Below are 15,856 nucleotides of genomic sequence, written 5' to 3'. Positions count from 1 at the left end.
CGGCTTCATTAGAAAATGCATCGGCGATGTGGTACCCATGGTCTGGGTTCACTGTTTCCCCAATCAAAAGCTCTGGATTAACATACAGGTTGGCGCTAAACTGAAGAGCAGGGCTCCCACTCACAGAGCTATCGTAGACAACCCTCGTGCTACGGCCCGAAGACAGGAATAAGTAGAATGCCCACAATGACCATCGCAGTTCCTGTATAGAGTATGCTTGCTTACTTTATGCATTTCATTTTCCTTATTCTTATTTTTCTTTTCTTTTTTTTTGTAATACATTGTTATTGATTATTGCATTGTTGGGTTTTGAGTTTGCAAGAATGGCATTTCACTGTACTTGTGCATATGACATTAAAACTTGAGACTTGTCTGTATGGCTAGCTAGTGAAAGTGACAGCTGAAGTTGACGCTTCGTGAGCGCAGCCCAAATTTACCGCTACTCGCAACTGTTTTTGCTTGGGTCGTTAACATATGAATTAACTCGGTAGGAACAAGACAAAACAACTAGTTAGTTGACTATATACAGCTAAAAACCAACTACTTCCATGAGACAGAGAGCAATCATTTGAGCTCCACTGCTGATGTGCTCGCCTGTACCAACCAAGTTATCATGACAGGACTTGATAATCTGAGAGCAATTCCCCAAGTTTTACAGCATCAAACATCGACAACACCAAACATAGAGAACCAGTCAAAAGTTTGGACACACCTACTCATTCAAGGGTTTTTCTTTAATTTTACAATTTTCTAGTAGTGTAGTAATCGTGTTGTAACCAAAGTGTTAAACAAAATCGAAATATATTTTCGATTCTTCAAACTAGCGACTCTTTGCCATGATGACAGCTTTGCACACTCTTGCGTTCTCTCAACCAGCTTCACCTGGAAGGCTTTTCCAACGGTCTTGAAGGAGTTCCCACATATGCTGAGCACTTGTTGGCTGCTTTTCCTTCACTCTGCAGTCCAACTCATCCCAAACCGTTTCAATTGGGTTGAGGTCGGGTGATTGTGGAGGCCAGGTCATCTGATGCAGCACTCTCCTTCCTGGTCAAATAGCCCTTACACAGCCTGGAGGTGTGTTGGGTCAATGTCCTGTTGAAAAACAAATGATAGTCCCAATAAGAGCAAACTCGATAGGTGGCGTGTCGCTGCAGAATACTGTGGTAGCCATGCTGGTTAAGTGTGCCTTGAATTGTAAATAAATTACTGACAGTGTCACCAGAAAAGCCCAATTTGTAAGTCGCTCTGGATAAGAGCGTCTGCTAAATGACTTAAATCACACTACCACCTCCATGCTTCACGGTGGGAACCACACATGTGGAGATCATCCTGGACTCATCAGACCAGATTTCCACCGATCTAATGTCCATTGGTTGTGTTTCTTGGCCCAAGCAAGTCTCTTCTTCTTATTGGTGTCCTTTAGTAGTGGTTTCTTTGCAACAATTTGACCATGAAGGCCTGATTCACGCAGTCTCCTCTGAACAGTTGATGTTGAGATGTGTCTGTTACTTGAACTCTGAAGCATTTATTTGGGCTGCAATTTCTGAGGCTGGTAACTAATGAACTTATCCTCTGCAGCAGAGGTAACTCTGGGTCTTCCTTTCCTGTGGCAGTCCTCATGATAGCCAGCGTCATCATAGCGCTTGATGGTTTTTGCGACTGCACTTGAAGAAACTTTCAAAGTTCTTGAAATTGACTGACCTTCATGTCTTAAAGTAATGATGGACTGTCCTTTCTCTTTGCTTATTTGAGCTGTTCTTGCCATAATATGGACTTGGTCTTTTACCAAATAGGGCTATCTTCTGTATACCACCCCTACCATGTCACAACACAACTGATTGGCTCAAACGCATTAAGAAGAAAATAAATTGTGCAAAGCTGTCAAGGCAAAGGGTGGCTACTTTGAAGAATCTCAAATATAAAATATTTAGATTTGTTTTATCACTTTTTTGGTTACTTCATCAATCCATGTGTGTTATTTCAATGTAGAAAATTGTAAAACATTTTAGGAAAACCCTGAAATGAGTAGGTGTGTCCAAACTTTAGACTGGTACTGCATATGGGCCCTGGTCAAAAGATATTTAATATAAAGGAAATAGGGTGCCATTTGGGATGCAAACACAGATTCCTCAATATCACTTTGGCCTATTGCCATTGAGGCCGATTTGATTGAATGTAAAAAGGCATCACAGCTGTCGATGGGGTACTATTTAGAGGCCTGACCTCCCAGCTTCAGGGAGCACCAAAGGGACATATAAGTATGTCAAACATTTTCCGACCTTAAAAGTAGAATAATTTCAAGATGAAACCACGTCCCATGACATCGGTTGTGTAGATCCAGCAGCTGTACGCCTCAATCCCAAGTTAATGGAAAAGGCTAATTTACAATAACCCTGCCCTCTCTCTCTCTCTCCAGACCAGACCCTGCGCCGCGGGGAGGTGCGTCCAAGCAGAATGACTCTCCTATCCCAGACCAGGATGAGGAGATACTGGGCTCTGATGACGAGGAGCAGGAGGATCCCAACGACTACTGTAGAGGTATGATACACTGTGTACACACACACACTCTTGTACAGCTAACCTTGTGGGGGATACACAATTCAGTCCCATTCAAAATCATATTTTCCCTAACCTGTACGCTTACCCTAACCTTAACCCAAATACCTAACCTTAAACTAACCCTAGCTCCTACCCCTAACCCTTAACCTAATTCTAACATTAACCCCCTAAAAATAGCATTTGACCTCGTGGGGACTAACAATCTATCAATCAAATGTGTTTATGAAGCCCTTTTTACATCAGCCGATGTGACAAAGTGCTATACAGAAACCCAGCCTAAAACCCCAAACAGCAAGCAATGCAGATGTAGAAGCATGGTGGCGAGGAAAAACTCCCTAGAAAGGCAGGAACCCGGGAAGAAACCTAGAGAGGAACCAGGCTCTGAGGGGTGGCCAGTCCTCTTCTGGCTGTGCCGGCTGGAGATTTAAACAGTACGTGGCCAAGATGTTCAAACATTCGTAGATGACCAGCAAGATCAAATAATAATACTCACAGGGGTTGTAGAGGGTGCAACAGGTCAGAACCTCAGGAGTAAAAGTCAGTTGGCTTTTCATAGCCAATCATTCAGAGTTAGAGACAGCAGGTGCGTTAGAGAGAGAGCGAGAGAGTCGAAAACAGCAGGTCCCGGACAAGGTAGCACATCCGGTGAACAGGTCAGTGTTCCCAGTTGGTGAAATTTTTGTTTACTATTCTTGTGGTGACTTCTGGTTATAGTTAAACACGTCCATACACACACACCAACTACCATATGTTACTATTGCAGGAGGTTACCACCATGTGAAGATAGGAGACCTGTTCAATGGGAGATACCATGTGATCAGGAAGCTGGGCTGGGGACATTTCTCCACTGTATGGCTGGCCTGGGACATACAGTAAGTGTTGACGTACAGTATCTATAATATCTGTCTGACATACAGTGGACCCTTTAGAATTACCTGGATATCTGCATAAATTGAATATGAATTTTGATCTGAGCTTCATCTAAGTCACAACAATAGACGTCTGCTTAAACTAATAACACAAACAATTATACGTTTGTTTGCCAATGTTTGTCTATGGAGATTGCATGGCTGTGTGCTCGATTTTATGTACGTATCGGTAACGGGTGTGGCTGAAATAGCAGAATCCACTAATTTGAAGGGGTGTCCACATACTTTTGTGTATATACAGTTGAAGTCGGAAGTTTACATACACTTTAGCCAAATACATTTAAACTCAGTTTTTCACAATTCCTGACATTTAATCCTAGTAAAAGTTCCCTGTCTTAGGTCAGTTAGGATCACCACTTTATTTTAAGAATGTGAAATATCAGAATAATAGTAGAGTGATTTATTTCAGCTTTTATTTCTTTCATCACATTCCCAGTGGGTCAGAAGTTTACATACATTCAATTAGTATTTGGTAGCATTGCCTTGAAATTGTTTAACTTGGGTCAAACATTTTGGGTAGCTTCCTGCAGTAAGTTGGGTGAATTTTGGCCCATTCCTCCTGACAGAGCTGGTGTAACTGAGTCAGGTTTGTAGGCCTCCTTGCTAGCACATGCTTTTTCAGTTCTGCCACAAACTTTCTATAGGATTGAGGTCAGTGCTTTGTGATGGCCACTCCAATTCCTTGACTTTGTTGTCCTGACGCCATTTTGCCACAACTTTGGAAGCACGCTTGGGATCATTGTCCATTTGGAAGACCCGTTTGCGACCAAGCTTTAATTTCCTGAATGATGTCTTGAGATGTTGCTTCAATATATCCCCATAATTTTCCTCCCTCATGATGCCATCTATTTTGTGAAGTAAACCAGTCCATCCTGCAGCAAAGCACCCCCACAACATGATGCTGCCACCCCTGTGCTTCACGGTTGGGATGGTGTTCTTCGGCTTGCAAGCATCCCCCTTTTTCCTCCAAACATAACGATGGTCATTATGGCCAAACAGTTCTATTTTTGTTTCATCAGACCAGAGAACATTTCTCCAAAAAGTATGATCTTTGTCCCCATGTGCAGTTGCAAACCGCAGTCTGGCTTTTTTATGGCGGTTTTTGAGCAGTGGCTTCTTCCTTGCTGAGCGCCCTTTCAGGTTATGTCGATATAGGACTTGTTTTACTGTGGATATAGATACTTTTGTACCTGTTTCCTCCAGCATCTTCACAAGGTCCTTTGCTGTTTTTCTGGGATTGATTTTCACTTCTCGCACCAAAGTAGTTCATCTCTAGGAGACAGAATGCGTCTTCTTCCTGAGCGGTATGACGGCTGCGTGGTCCCATGGTGTTTATACTTGCGTACTATTGTTTGTACAGATGAACGCGGTACCTTCAGGCATTTGGAAATTTCTCCCAAGGATGAACCAGACTTGTGGAGGTCTACAACTTGAGGTCTTGGCTGATTTCTTTTGATTTTTACCATGATGTCAAGCAAAGAGGCACTGAGTTTGAAGGTGGACCTTGAAATACATCCACAGCTACACCTCCAATTGACTCAAATGATGTCAATTAGCCTATCAGAAGCATCTAATAGTATGTTAGTAGGTGCCATGCGCACAGGTTTGAAGGTGTCAAGAACTGCAAAGCTGTTGGGTTTTTCACGTTCAACAGTTTCCCATGTGTATCAAAAATGGTCCACTACCCAAAGGACATCCAGCCAACTTGACACAACTGTGGGATGCATTGGAGTAAACATGGGCCAGCATCCCTGTGGAATGCTTTCGACAAAAGGGGTGCAACTCAATATTACAGACCTGCCAACATGCACACATTTTGCTTACCAACTAAGCAAATCTCTGTCCATGTATGCATGTTCATGTTCGAGATCAGAGGTAAAAGTATGTAGAAATGAATAGGGCCAGACTTATGTATGTATGGTATGTATGTACTTAATTACAATTTTAATAAAAATAAATCCACTGAGGAAATCTAACATCCCAATTCTCGAGCTGCAACACAGACGTATATGGAGTTTGTGTCAACACACATGGGGATTAATACATCATTATTTGACGTAGCTACCCGGTGTCTGCACTCCTCCTGTTTGTTGTGATATGAGTTTGCGGACTGGCAGCTGTACGTAAACACATGGACAAAAACTTATTCAACTCCGCGTGTTATGGAAAGGTAAACACTAATTGTTTCAAGCTGACGTTAGCGAACATAAGATGGACATTCAGTAGGCTCTAAAGTGCCAGCTGTTCACTCGCATTTGCTAGTGAAAGAAATGAAACGCAAATACGAAAAATAACCGGTCGCATTTGTGCGAGTGTGATATACATTTAATTCTGCGTCCCATTAGTTGTCTTTTCCACGTAACATTACGAGGATCACGCAACCTGATAGACTGTAACTGTAATTATGATCCACGTCACAAAAAGCATTACAAATGTATAATCCAAAAATAAATATGAACATATTGTCGATGGAGTCGGGAGTTTAGAAGACTGTGCAATGAAGAATGAATCCGTGTCCGGTATTAGCAATAGAGGCAATGCTTCGAAAAAGCCTTTGCCCTAGATTTGAGGTTTTATCAATTTCGAAACTCTGAAATGATGTATGTCCCGCAAAGAAATCCAATGGGCACTTTTACATAGGCTGAAACACCAGACTATTCTAGCGAACAGCGTTCAGATTCCGGTCTGTCGACGCGATCATTTTGTTTTTATGTTTTAAATGATTTTGGTTTTAGTGTTGATTAGGAACCGTTTCTAAAAAGCCAATACTTGTGAGCTGGCCCTCGTGATTGGCCCTGTTTTTGAGAGGCGACAAGTGTTCTTCTACTATAGAGACTAAAGTTGGGGTTCATGTGCTAAGAAAAACGTTATAATTATCTACACTGTACATGTAATGGAATAAACATACAATCTGTGCTAATTCCACCAAGCATCTTTTTAAATATATGTTCTGGACATAGTAGGAATCTTTTATTATGCTTTGTAAATACCTTTTCAGAGGACTGAACTGAACCCAGGGCGAGCCATAATGTTTGTCAAAGCACATGAATCTCCAATTTGCCGCGCGCGTCTGGTACTCTAAAATGTTGGACAGGGTTGGCAGGTCTGATATTAGTATGGTGTTCCTAATGTTGGTACACTGCGTAAGTTGTCCTGTATTTCCAGGGGGAAGCGTTTTGTGGCCATGAAGGTGGTGAAGAGTGCAGAGCACTACACTGAGACAGCCCTGGATGAGATCAAGCTGCTGAGATCAGTGAGGAACACGGACCAGAACGACCCCAGCAGAGAGAAGGTGGTTCAGCTACTAGACGACTTCAAGATCTCTGGCATGAACGGAAGTCGTATCCTCAGTAAAACAATGACAACAGTGCTTTATCAACTTTTATACACACACCCATGTTCAACAAAGTATGAAAACAGACCAAGGTTATTATAGTTTAGTGTTTTTAAGAGTTTTTCGGTTTGTTTTTAAATATCAGTTTATTTTCAGTTTTCTGACCTTGATTTACTAGTTTTTATTCAGTTTGATAAAAACATTTCTATTTTGTTATATTATTTAGTTTTAGTGTTAGGGACAGAAAGTAGCCTATGGGAGTGGCCATTTATGTTTTGTAGGTTGTATTTCTGTTAGAATCAAGTGTTTGGTCAAGTCCTTTGTAAACATGGTATGGATGTACTGGGTCGTACTCACCACTCTCTATAGCGCCTTGCAGTTGCCATATGAAGCGGAGATGCAGCCAGCATGGGTTTGCGTATGCGTCTCTTCACAGTCCGTGTTGTGCCGCAAGGTGTTTTATCTGTTTTTAAAATCTGATTTCACTGCTCGCTTGAGTTACTTGATGTGGAAGAGTTCCATGTAGTCATGGGTCTATGGAGTACTGCACATTTCTCAGTCTGTTCTGGACTTGGACTGTGAAGAGATCCCTGGTGGCGTGTGTGTGTACTCAGCAAAAAGAAACGTCCCTTCTTCAGGACCCTGTCTTTCAAAGATAATTCTTAAAAATGTAAATAACTTCACAGATCTTCATTGTAAAGGGTTTTAACCTCTATGGGCTAGGTGGGACGCAAGCGTCCCACCCGTGGTGCACTCCATCAACAGCAGGTGCATTTCAAGAGCGGCAAATTTGAATCCAAATAAATGTCAAAATTCAAATTTTTCAAACATACAACTATTTTACACCCTTTGAAAGATAAACATCTCCAATCTAACCACGTTTTACGATTTCAAAAAGGTTTTACGGCGAAAGCATACATTTAGAGTATGTTAGGACAGTACATTTACAAGAGTTGTGTGTAATGTTTTGTCAATTCAAAGACAGGGTCACCAAAACCATAAAACCAGCTAAAATGATGCACTAACCTTTTACAATCTCCATCAGATGACACTCCTAGGACATTATGTTAGACAATGCATGCATTTTTAGTTCTATCAAGTTCATATTTATATCCAAAAACAGCGTTTTACTATGGCATTGATGTTGAGGAAATCGTTTCCCTCCAATAACCGGCAGTCAAGTAAGCACCACAAATTAAATAATTAAAATTAGAAAACATTGGTAAAATATTATATTGTCATTTAAAGAATTATAGATTTACATCTCTTGAACGCAATCAACTTGCCAGATTTAAAAATAACCTTACTGGGAAATCACACTTTGCAATAATCTGAGCACTGCGCCCAGAAAAATACGCGTTGCGATACAGAATAGCCGTCATGTTGGGGAGATCTAAAATCGAAAATACTATGTAAATAATCCATTACCTTTGATTCTCTTCATCAGATGTCACTTCCAGGTATCACAGGTCCATAACGAATGTAGTTTTGTTCAAAAAAGCTCATCATTTATGTCCAAAAATCTCCGTCTTGTTAGCACATGATCTAAGCCAGCCGGACTTCTCGTCATGAACGAGGGGGAAAATATATATTTACGTTCGTTCAAACATGTCAAACGTTGTATAGCATAAATCATTAGGGCCTTTTTTAACCAGAACATGAATAATATTCAAGGTGGATGAATGCATTCTCTTTTATAACGTATTGGAACGAGGGTACCCAACATGAACTGGCGCGCCAGGTGTCTAATGGGCCATCATCGTTCCATGGCTCTTGTTCGGGTCAGATCTCCCTCCAGAAGACTCAAAACACTTTGTAAAGGCTGGTGACATCTAGTGGAAGCAATAGGAAGTGCCAAAATATTCCTCAGCCCCTGTGTTTTTCAATGGCATAGGTTTAAAGGTAATACAACACATCAGGTATCCACTTCCTGTCAGAAAATGTCTCAGGGTTTTGCCTGCCAAATGAGTTCTGTTATACTCACAGACACCATTCAAACAGTTTTAGAAACTTTAGAGTGTTTTCTATCCATATATAATAAGTATATGCATATTCTAGTTACTGGGTAGGATTAGTAACCAGATTAAATCGGGTAAAAAAATGTATCCAGCCGTGCAAATACTGCCCCCTAGCCCTAACAGGTTAACACTGTTTCCCATGCTAACACTCATTCCAATTAATGAACATGCACCTGTGGAATGGTCGTTAAGACATTAACAGCTTACAGACGGTAGGCAATTAAGGTCAAAGCTATGAAAACTTAGGACACTAAAGAGGCCTTTCTACTGACTCTGAAAAACACCAAAAGAAAGATGCCCGGGGTCCCTGCTCATCTGCGTGAACGTGCCTTAAGCATGCTGCAAGGAGCCAGGGCAATAAATTGCAATGTCCGTACTGTGAGATGCCTAAGACAGCGCTACAGGGAGACAGGACGGACAGCTGATCGTCCTCGCAGTGACAGACCATGTGTAACAACACCTGCACAGGATCGGTATATCCGAACAACATCACACCTGCGGGACAGGTACAGGATGGCAACAACTGCCCGAGTTACACCAGGAACGCACAATCCCTCCATCATTGCTCAGACTGTCCTCAATAGGCTGAGAGAGGCTGGACTGAGGGCTTGTAGGCTTGCTGTAAGGCAGGTCCTCACCAGACACACCGGCAACAACGTCGCCTATAGGCACAAACCCACTGTCGCTGGACCAGACAGGACTGGCAAAAAGTGCTCTTCACTGACGAGTTGCGCTTTTCTTTCCGGGGTGATGGTCGGATTCGCGTTTATTGTCGAAGGAATGAACGTTACACCGAGGCCTGTACTCTGGAGCGGGATCGATTTGGAGGTGAAGGGCCCGTCATGGTCTGAGGCGGGGTGTCGCAGCATCATCGGACTGAGCTGCAGGCAATCTCAACGCTGTGCATTACAGGGAAGACATCTTCCCCCCTCATGTGGTACCCTTCCTGCAGGCTCATCCTGACATGACAATGCCACCAGCCATACTGCTCGTTCTGTGTGTGATTTCCTGCAGGACAGGAATGTCAGTGTTCTGCCTTGGCCAGCGAAGAGCCCGGATCTCAATTCCATTGAGCACGTCTGGGACCTGTTGGATCGGAGGGTGAGGGCTAGGGCTATTCCCCCCAGAAATGTCCGGGAACTTGCAGGTGCCTCAGTGGAAGAGTGGGGTAACATCTCACAGCAAGAACTGGCAAATCTGGTGCAGTCCATGAGGAGGAGATGCACTGCAGTACTTAATGCAGCTGGTGGCCACACCAGATACAAACTGTTTCTTTTGATTTTGACCCCCCCTTTGTTCAGGGACACACTATTCCATTTCTGTTAGTCACATGTCTGTGGAACTTGTTCAGTGTATGTCTCAGTTGTTGAATCTTTTTATGTTCATACAAATATTTACACATGTTAAGTTTTCTGAAAATTAACGCAGTTGACAGTGAGAGGACCTTTCTTTTTTTGCTGAGTTTATGTATGGGTATGTATGGGTGTCTGAGCTGTGTGTTAGCTGTTTGAACAGACGGGTCAATACCCCTCACAAAGACAAGTACTGATGCAGTCAATATGTCCTCTACATTGACCATGCATATTATTGTTAGCTCTGTGTACATCCAAGGGCCAGCTGTGCTGCTCTGTTCTGGGCCAACTGTAATTTGCCTATCCTCCTTTGTATCACTTGATTTTTTTAACTGGGCAGTAGTCCAGGTGTGATAAAACTAGGGCCTATAGGACTTCATTGTTTCACCCATTTTTCCCTTAAATTGTGTGGTATCCAATTGGTAGTTTACAGTCTTGTCCCATCGCTGCAACTCCAGTACGGACTAGGGAGAGGCGAATGTCGAGAGCCGTGCGTCCTCCGAAACACAACCCAGCCAAGCCACACCGCTTCTTGACACAATGCCCGCTTAACCCGGAAGTCAGCCACACCAATGTGTCGGAGGAAACACCGTACACCTGGCGACCGTGTCAGCATGCACTGTGCCCGGCCCGTCACAGGAGTCGCTAGTGCGCGATGAGACAAGAACATTCCTGCCGGCTAAGCCCTCCCCTAACCCTGACGATGCTGGGCCAATTGTGTGCTGCCCCATGGGTCTCCCGGCTGCGACAGCCTGGACTCGAACCAGGATCTCTAGTGGCACAGCGCCTTAGACCACTGCACCACTCAGGAGGCCCGGGCCTGTAGGACTTATTTGGTTGATTTGTGATATCAAGAAATCAGAGCAGCGCTTTTTCATGGACAGACCTCTCCCCATCTTAGCTACCATTGTGTCAATATGTTTTGACCACGTCAGTTTACAATCTAGGGTTACACCAAGCAGTTTAGTCTTCTCAACTTGCTCAATTGCCACATTCATTACCAGATTTTGATGAGGTTTAGGCTTTTGTTAATTTGTCCCAAATACAATGATTTTAGTTTTGGATATATTTAGGACTAGCTTATTACTTGCCACCCATTCTAAAACTGACTGCAGCTCTTTAAGTGTTGCAGTGATTTCACTTGCTGTGGTAGCTGACTTGTATAATGTTGAGTCATCAGCGTACATTGAATGAAGGCTACTAGTGGTAGGTCATTAGCTTCTATGGAAATTCAGTACTACTTCTGCCAAAACAATTTTTATTTGATTCATAGTACTGTTGCTTCTTTTTGTTTTAGTTTATTCACAATTTCTCCATTTACAGTGCGTTTGCAAATCTGCTGTGCAGCCAGACTTATTTGCCATTCCTTTTGTCTCCCTCAACTATAGTTTTTCAATTCTTCATCAATCCATAGGGTTTTAGTCGTTTTTAATGTCTGCATGCTTATTATTAAGCGAAGGTAACCTGCCTAAATGACTACCGCCCCGTAGCACTCACGTCGGTATCCATGAATTGCTTTGAAAGGCTGGTCATGGCTCACATCAACACCATCATGCAGGAAACCCTAGACCCACTCCAATTCGCATACTGCCCCAACAGATCCACAGATCTGGGGTGGCAGGGTAGCCTAGTGGTTAGAGCGATGGACTAGTAACCGGAAGGTTGCAAGTTCAAATCCCCGAGCTGACATGGTACAAATCTGTCGTTCTGCCCCTAAACAGGCATTTAACCCACTGTTCCTAGGCCGTCATTGAAAATAAGAATTTGTTCTTAACCGACTTGCCTAGTTAAATAAAGGTTAAACATTTTTTTTAAAGATGATATTGCGCTCCACACTGCCCTTTCCCATCTGGACAAAAGGAACACCTATGTGAGAATGCTGTTCATTGACTACAGCTTAGCGTTCAGCACCATAGTGCCCTCAAAGCTCATCCCTAAGCTGAGGACCCTGGGTCTAAACACCTCCCTCTGCAACTGGATCCTGGATTTCCTGACGGGCTGCCCCCAGGTAGTAAGGGTAGGCAAAAACACATCTGCCACGCTGAACCTCAACGCTGGGTTCCCTCAGGTGTGCGTGCTTGTTCCCTTCCTATACTCCCTGTTCACCCAAGTACCACTCCAACACCGTCATTAAATTCGCTGACTACACAACCATCACCACCTCCTGGTATGAGCATCCTGACCTGGTTGCACCCCCGACGCCCCTTTGTTTTTACACTGCTGCTTCTCGCTGCTTATTATCTATGCATAGTCACTTTACCCCTACCTACGTGTACAAATTACCTCGACTAACCTGTTCCCCCGCACACTGACTCGGTACCCGGTACCCCCTGTATATAGCCTCGTTATTGTTATGTAGTTTTCTTGTTCGTTTTCGATTTATTTTTTACTTTAGTTTATTTAGTGAATATTTTCTTAACTCTTTCTTGGACTGCTTTGTTGGTTAAGGGCTTGTAAGTAAGCATTTCACGGTAAAGTCTACCCCTTTTTTGTATTTGGCACACGTAACAACTAAAATTGAATTGATTTATGTTATGATCTGAGGGGTGTGGATGCAGATTGCTGCACCATTAGTAAAGATGTGATCACTGATTTATTTCCTGTGCTGTTTGTATATAGCCTGGTAGGTTGACTGATTACCTGAACTAGATTGCAAGCACTGGTTACAGTTCAAAGCTTTTTATTGACTGAACAGCTTGATGAAAACAAGTCAATTTTTAGGTCACCAGAAAATACACAATTAAGCATTTCGCACATATCAAAATACTCACTGTTAACACTCGGTGGTCTATAGCAGGGATTCCCAAACTCGGTCCTGGTGCTACCCCTTTTTTTTTGTTGCCCTAGCACTACACAGCTGATTTAAAATAATCAAAGCTTGATGAGTGAGGCCTGTGAACCTGTAGAAATATTACTTCAACAGCATTTGGCATGAGATCCTCTCTAAGCTTTTTACAGGAATATGACTGAATATATACAGCAACACATCTCCCATTGGCATTCCTGTCTCTTATGTAGATGTTATGACCATGTATCTGTATCATCAAAGGAATTATCTAGGTGAGTTTCAGAGATGGCCTGTATATGAATGTTATCTGATTGTATAAAGTTATCGATTTCATGAGCTTTGTTTCTCAGGCTACATTTGTTATTGTGGGCTATTTTGACCTCTCTGGGTTGCTCGTTTTGTTTTTAGTGCTTTAGTTTATCAGAGGTAGACAGTGATATTTACATTTGAGCTGCATGGCGAACTGTTGAGTGGGCTTCCTACTAGGGAAAACTGTCTGTGCTAAATGTAATTCAGCTGTATAGGCACAGGATTACTGCTGACAATAGCTGTTGGTTTGATAGAAGTATTAAGAGGAGTTAGAGGAACAAATTAGGCTACTTACATGGACCGTACTACCATTTCTATGGGAGGTGATATGCTTTCCACGACCTCTGTTGCCGATTCTGAAATGTTGCTTGAGATAATCGTGGAACTCCTGTGGTTGGGTTGAATCCTGTCTCTTTTAAAGGTCTGATGAAGCCGATTTTTGTCTCTATCAATTCATTTCTGGATAACAATTAAGTACTTAACTGCCCTGCTACACTACGGCAATCGAGTGTCTTGCATTGCCATCAGCCATTGAGGGAATGCTTCCTTTGAAATGAATGCAAGCTACTATACTCCCCGTGTTGCACTCGCATTGCGTCACGTCCAATGGCAGCATACAAGCTCAAGAGTCGCTGTGGTTCTATTGTTGATGGCTGACGCGCATATTGATTCTGTCTTGTGAATTTGAAATAATGAGAGTTTTTCGGTTGCATATGGCCTCGACTATACACCGCTGGTTATTTGACTAAGATTTCTAAAGTCAAGAAGCTACTAGCTAGCAGAAACTCTAGCTAGCTACATTGACTATGTTTACACAAAAGCAAAGTGTGTACATTGTAATCAGAGGATCATTTAGTACAACCACTAGCAATTCTAATGAGTTCAACCACTAGCAATTCTAATGAGTTTAGTACAACCACTAACAATTCTAATGAGTTCTTAGGAAAAACAGGACCAACGCTATTGTACTTGCGCGTAGTTTATGAATATGGTACAGTAGAGGAAAATAGAATAAAGACCCTCTTCCCCTCTGCTGTCAAAACTACACGCTCTGTAGCAGTTAAAATGTCACATTGACGCAACGCTGGTCGAAAAGCAACGCGATGCATATAGCGGAGCTGAAGTGTTACTCTGGTTTTCGATTAAAATGGTCAAAAATAAACAAAAATGTATTCTTGCAAAGTGCATTTTCTCAAGCAATAATTTTGGTCTGAGTGTATGGAAGTGGTCTGGGTGGGAAGGGGAAAAATGAAAATGTGCTGTTATTGGCAGAGATGTTTGGAACTCTGTTATTGGTCAATTAACTAATTTACCACATGGTGATGTCACCATGGAAGGCCAAAACTCCATCCAACCAAAACAGGCTGAAATTTCAAGTGGTCTTTCAAACAGCTCTTACATTAAAATGGCATTATCATAATTTCACCATTTCACGGTATTATTCCAACCTCAAATCAAATTTTATTTGTCACATACGCCGACTACAACAGGTGCGGACCTTACACTTACAAGCCCTTAACCAACAATGCAGTTCAAGAAATAAAGACAAATATTTGCTAAATAAACGAGAGAGAAAAAGTTACACAATAAAATAACAAGGCTGTTTACAGGGGGTACCGGTACTGAGTTAATGTGCGGGGGTACAGGTTAGTCGAGGTAATTTGTACATGTAGTTAGGGGTAAAGTGACAATGCATAGATAATAAACAGCGAGTAGCAGCAGTGTAAAAACAATGTGGAAATATACTACATGGCCAAAAATATGTGGAAACCTGCTGAAATAGCCGAATCCACTAATTTGAATTGGTGTCCACATACTTTTGTGTGTATGTGTATGTATGTAAGTATGTGTGTATATGTATATGTATGTATATGTGTGTGTATATATACATACATACATACATACATACATACACACACACACACACACACACACACACACACACACACTGTGTAAAGGACAATCCAATTTCTGACTGCGCTGGTCTTTTTAAAGAGTGCTCGATGCTCCCACAGCAATTCAACATTGATAACTAGTTATCATGATGCACAAGCTAGGCCAATTAGAAACATCACTATCTCCTCTCAGCATTTACCTGCCAGACTCGGAAGCTTGAAACCCCCATTAGAAGAAAAAAAAAAAAGCTTAAGTCCCATTTGATTTATTTTTTTGCTGAAAGTTTACATAATAGTTTTTTAGTTTCAGTTGTAGTTCACTATAATAACCCTGAAACAGACAAAGGACGCAGGCATATTCCATCTACTCAGTACTCCCTAAGATCAGTGCGTTAGTATTAGTCAAAATGATGAGTCTTAAAATCTTTATTGCCCTAGTCCTGGCACTATCTATCAGTGGTTCACAGATGTTGCACTGATGTTTGGCCGGTGTTGTACAGCTGTTGGCAGCACAATACACTCCAGCTACATGACACGCACAGCGCCACAGATGTAGTGACAGTTTGTCTGTCCGTCACAGCTGGGTGTCTGGGCAATGCGCCCAGACTTCCTCCATCCCAGCATGGCCAGCTTCTTGAAGAGGTCGTAATGATTTCTGGGTTCGTTGGCCCA

The 15,856-nt window shown here is 42.3% G+C and overlaps 1 protein-coding gene across 2 annotated transcripts in view; it reads left to right on the top strand.

Moving 5' to 3' along the window:
• The window catches only part of LOC106582688 (SRSF protein kinase 1), a 59,125-nt gene that overhangs the window by 25,771 nt on the left and 17,498 nt on the right, over nucleotides 1–15,856 (top strand). For both annotated transcript variants that reach the window (XM_014165989.3, XM_045705812.2), the window contains 3 exons: nucleotides 2,417–2,538; nucleotides 3,323–3,431; nucleotides 6,654–6,829. In XM_014165989.3, the coding sequence (XP_014021464.2) occupies nucleotides 2,417–2,538; nucleotides 3,323–3,431; nucleotides 6,654–6,829 (407 nt within the window). The remainder of the gene's footprint in view (nucleotides 1–2,416; nucleotides 2,539–3,322; nucleotides 3,432–6,653; nucleotides 6,830–15,856) is intronic.

This window comes from Salmo salar, chromosome 22, assembly GCF_965601325.2.
Source record: "Salmo salar chromosome 22, fSalSal1, whole genome shotgun sequence".
Lineage (NCBI taxonomy): Eukaryota > Metazoa > Chordata > Actinopteri > Salmoniformes > Salmonidae > Salmo > Salmo salar.
The sequence above is the reverse complement of the archived record's forward strand: the minus strand, read 5'-3'. Positions and strand labels throughout refer to the sequence as shown.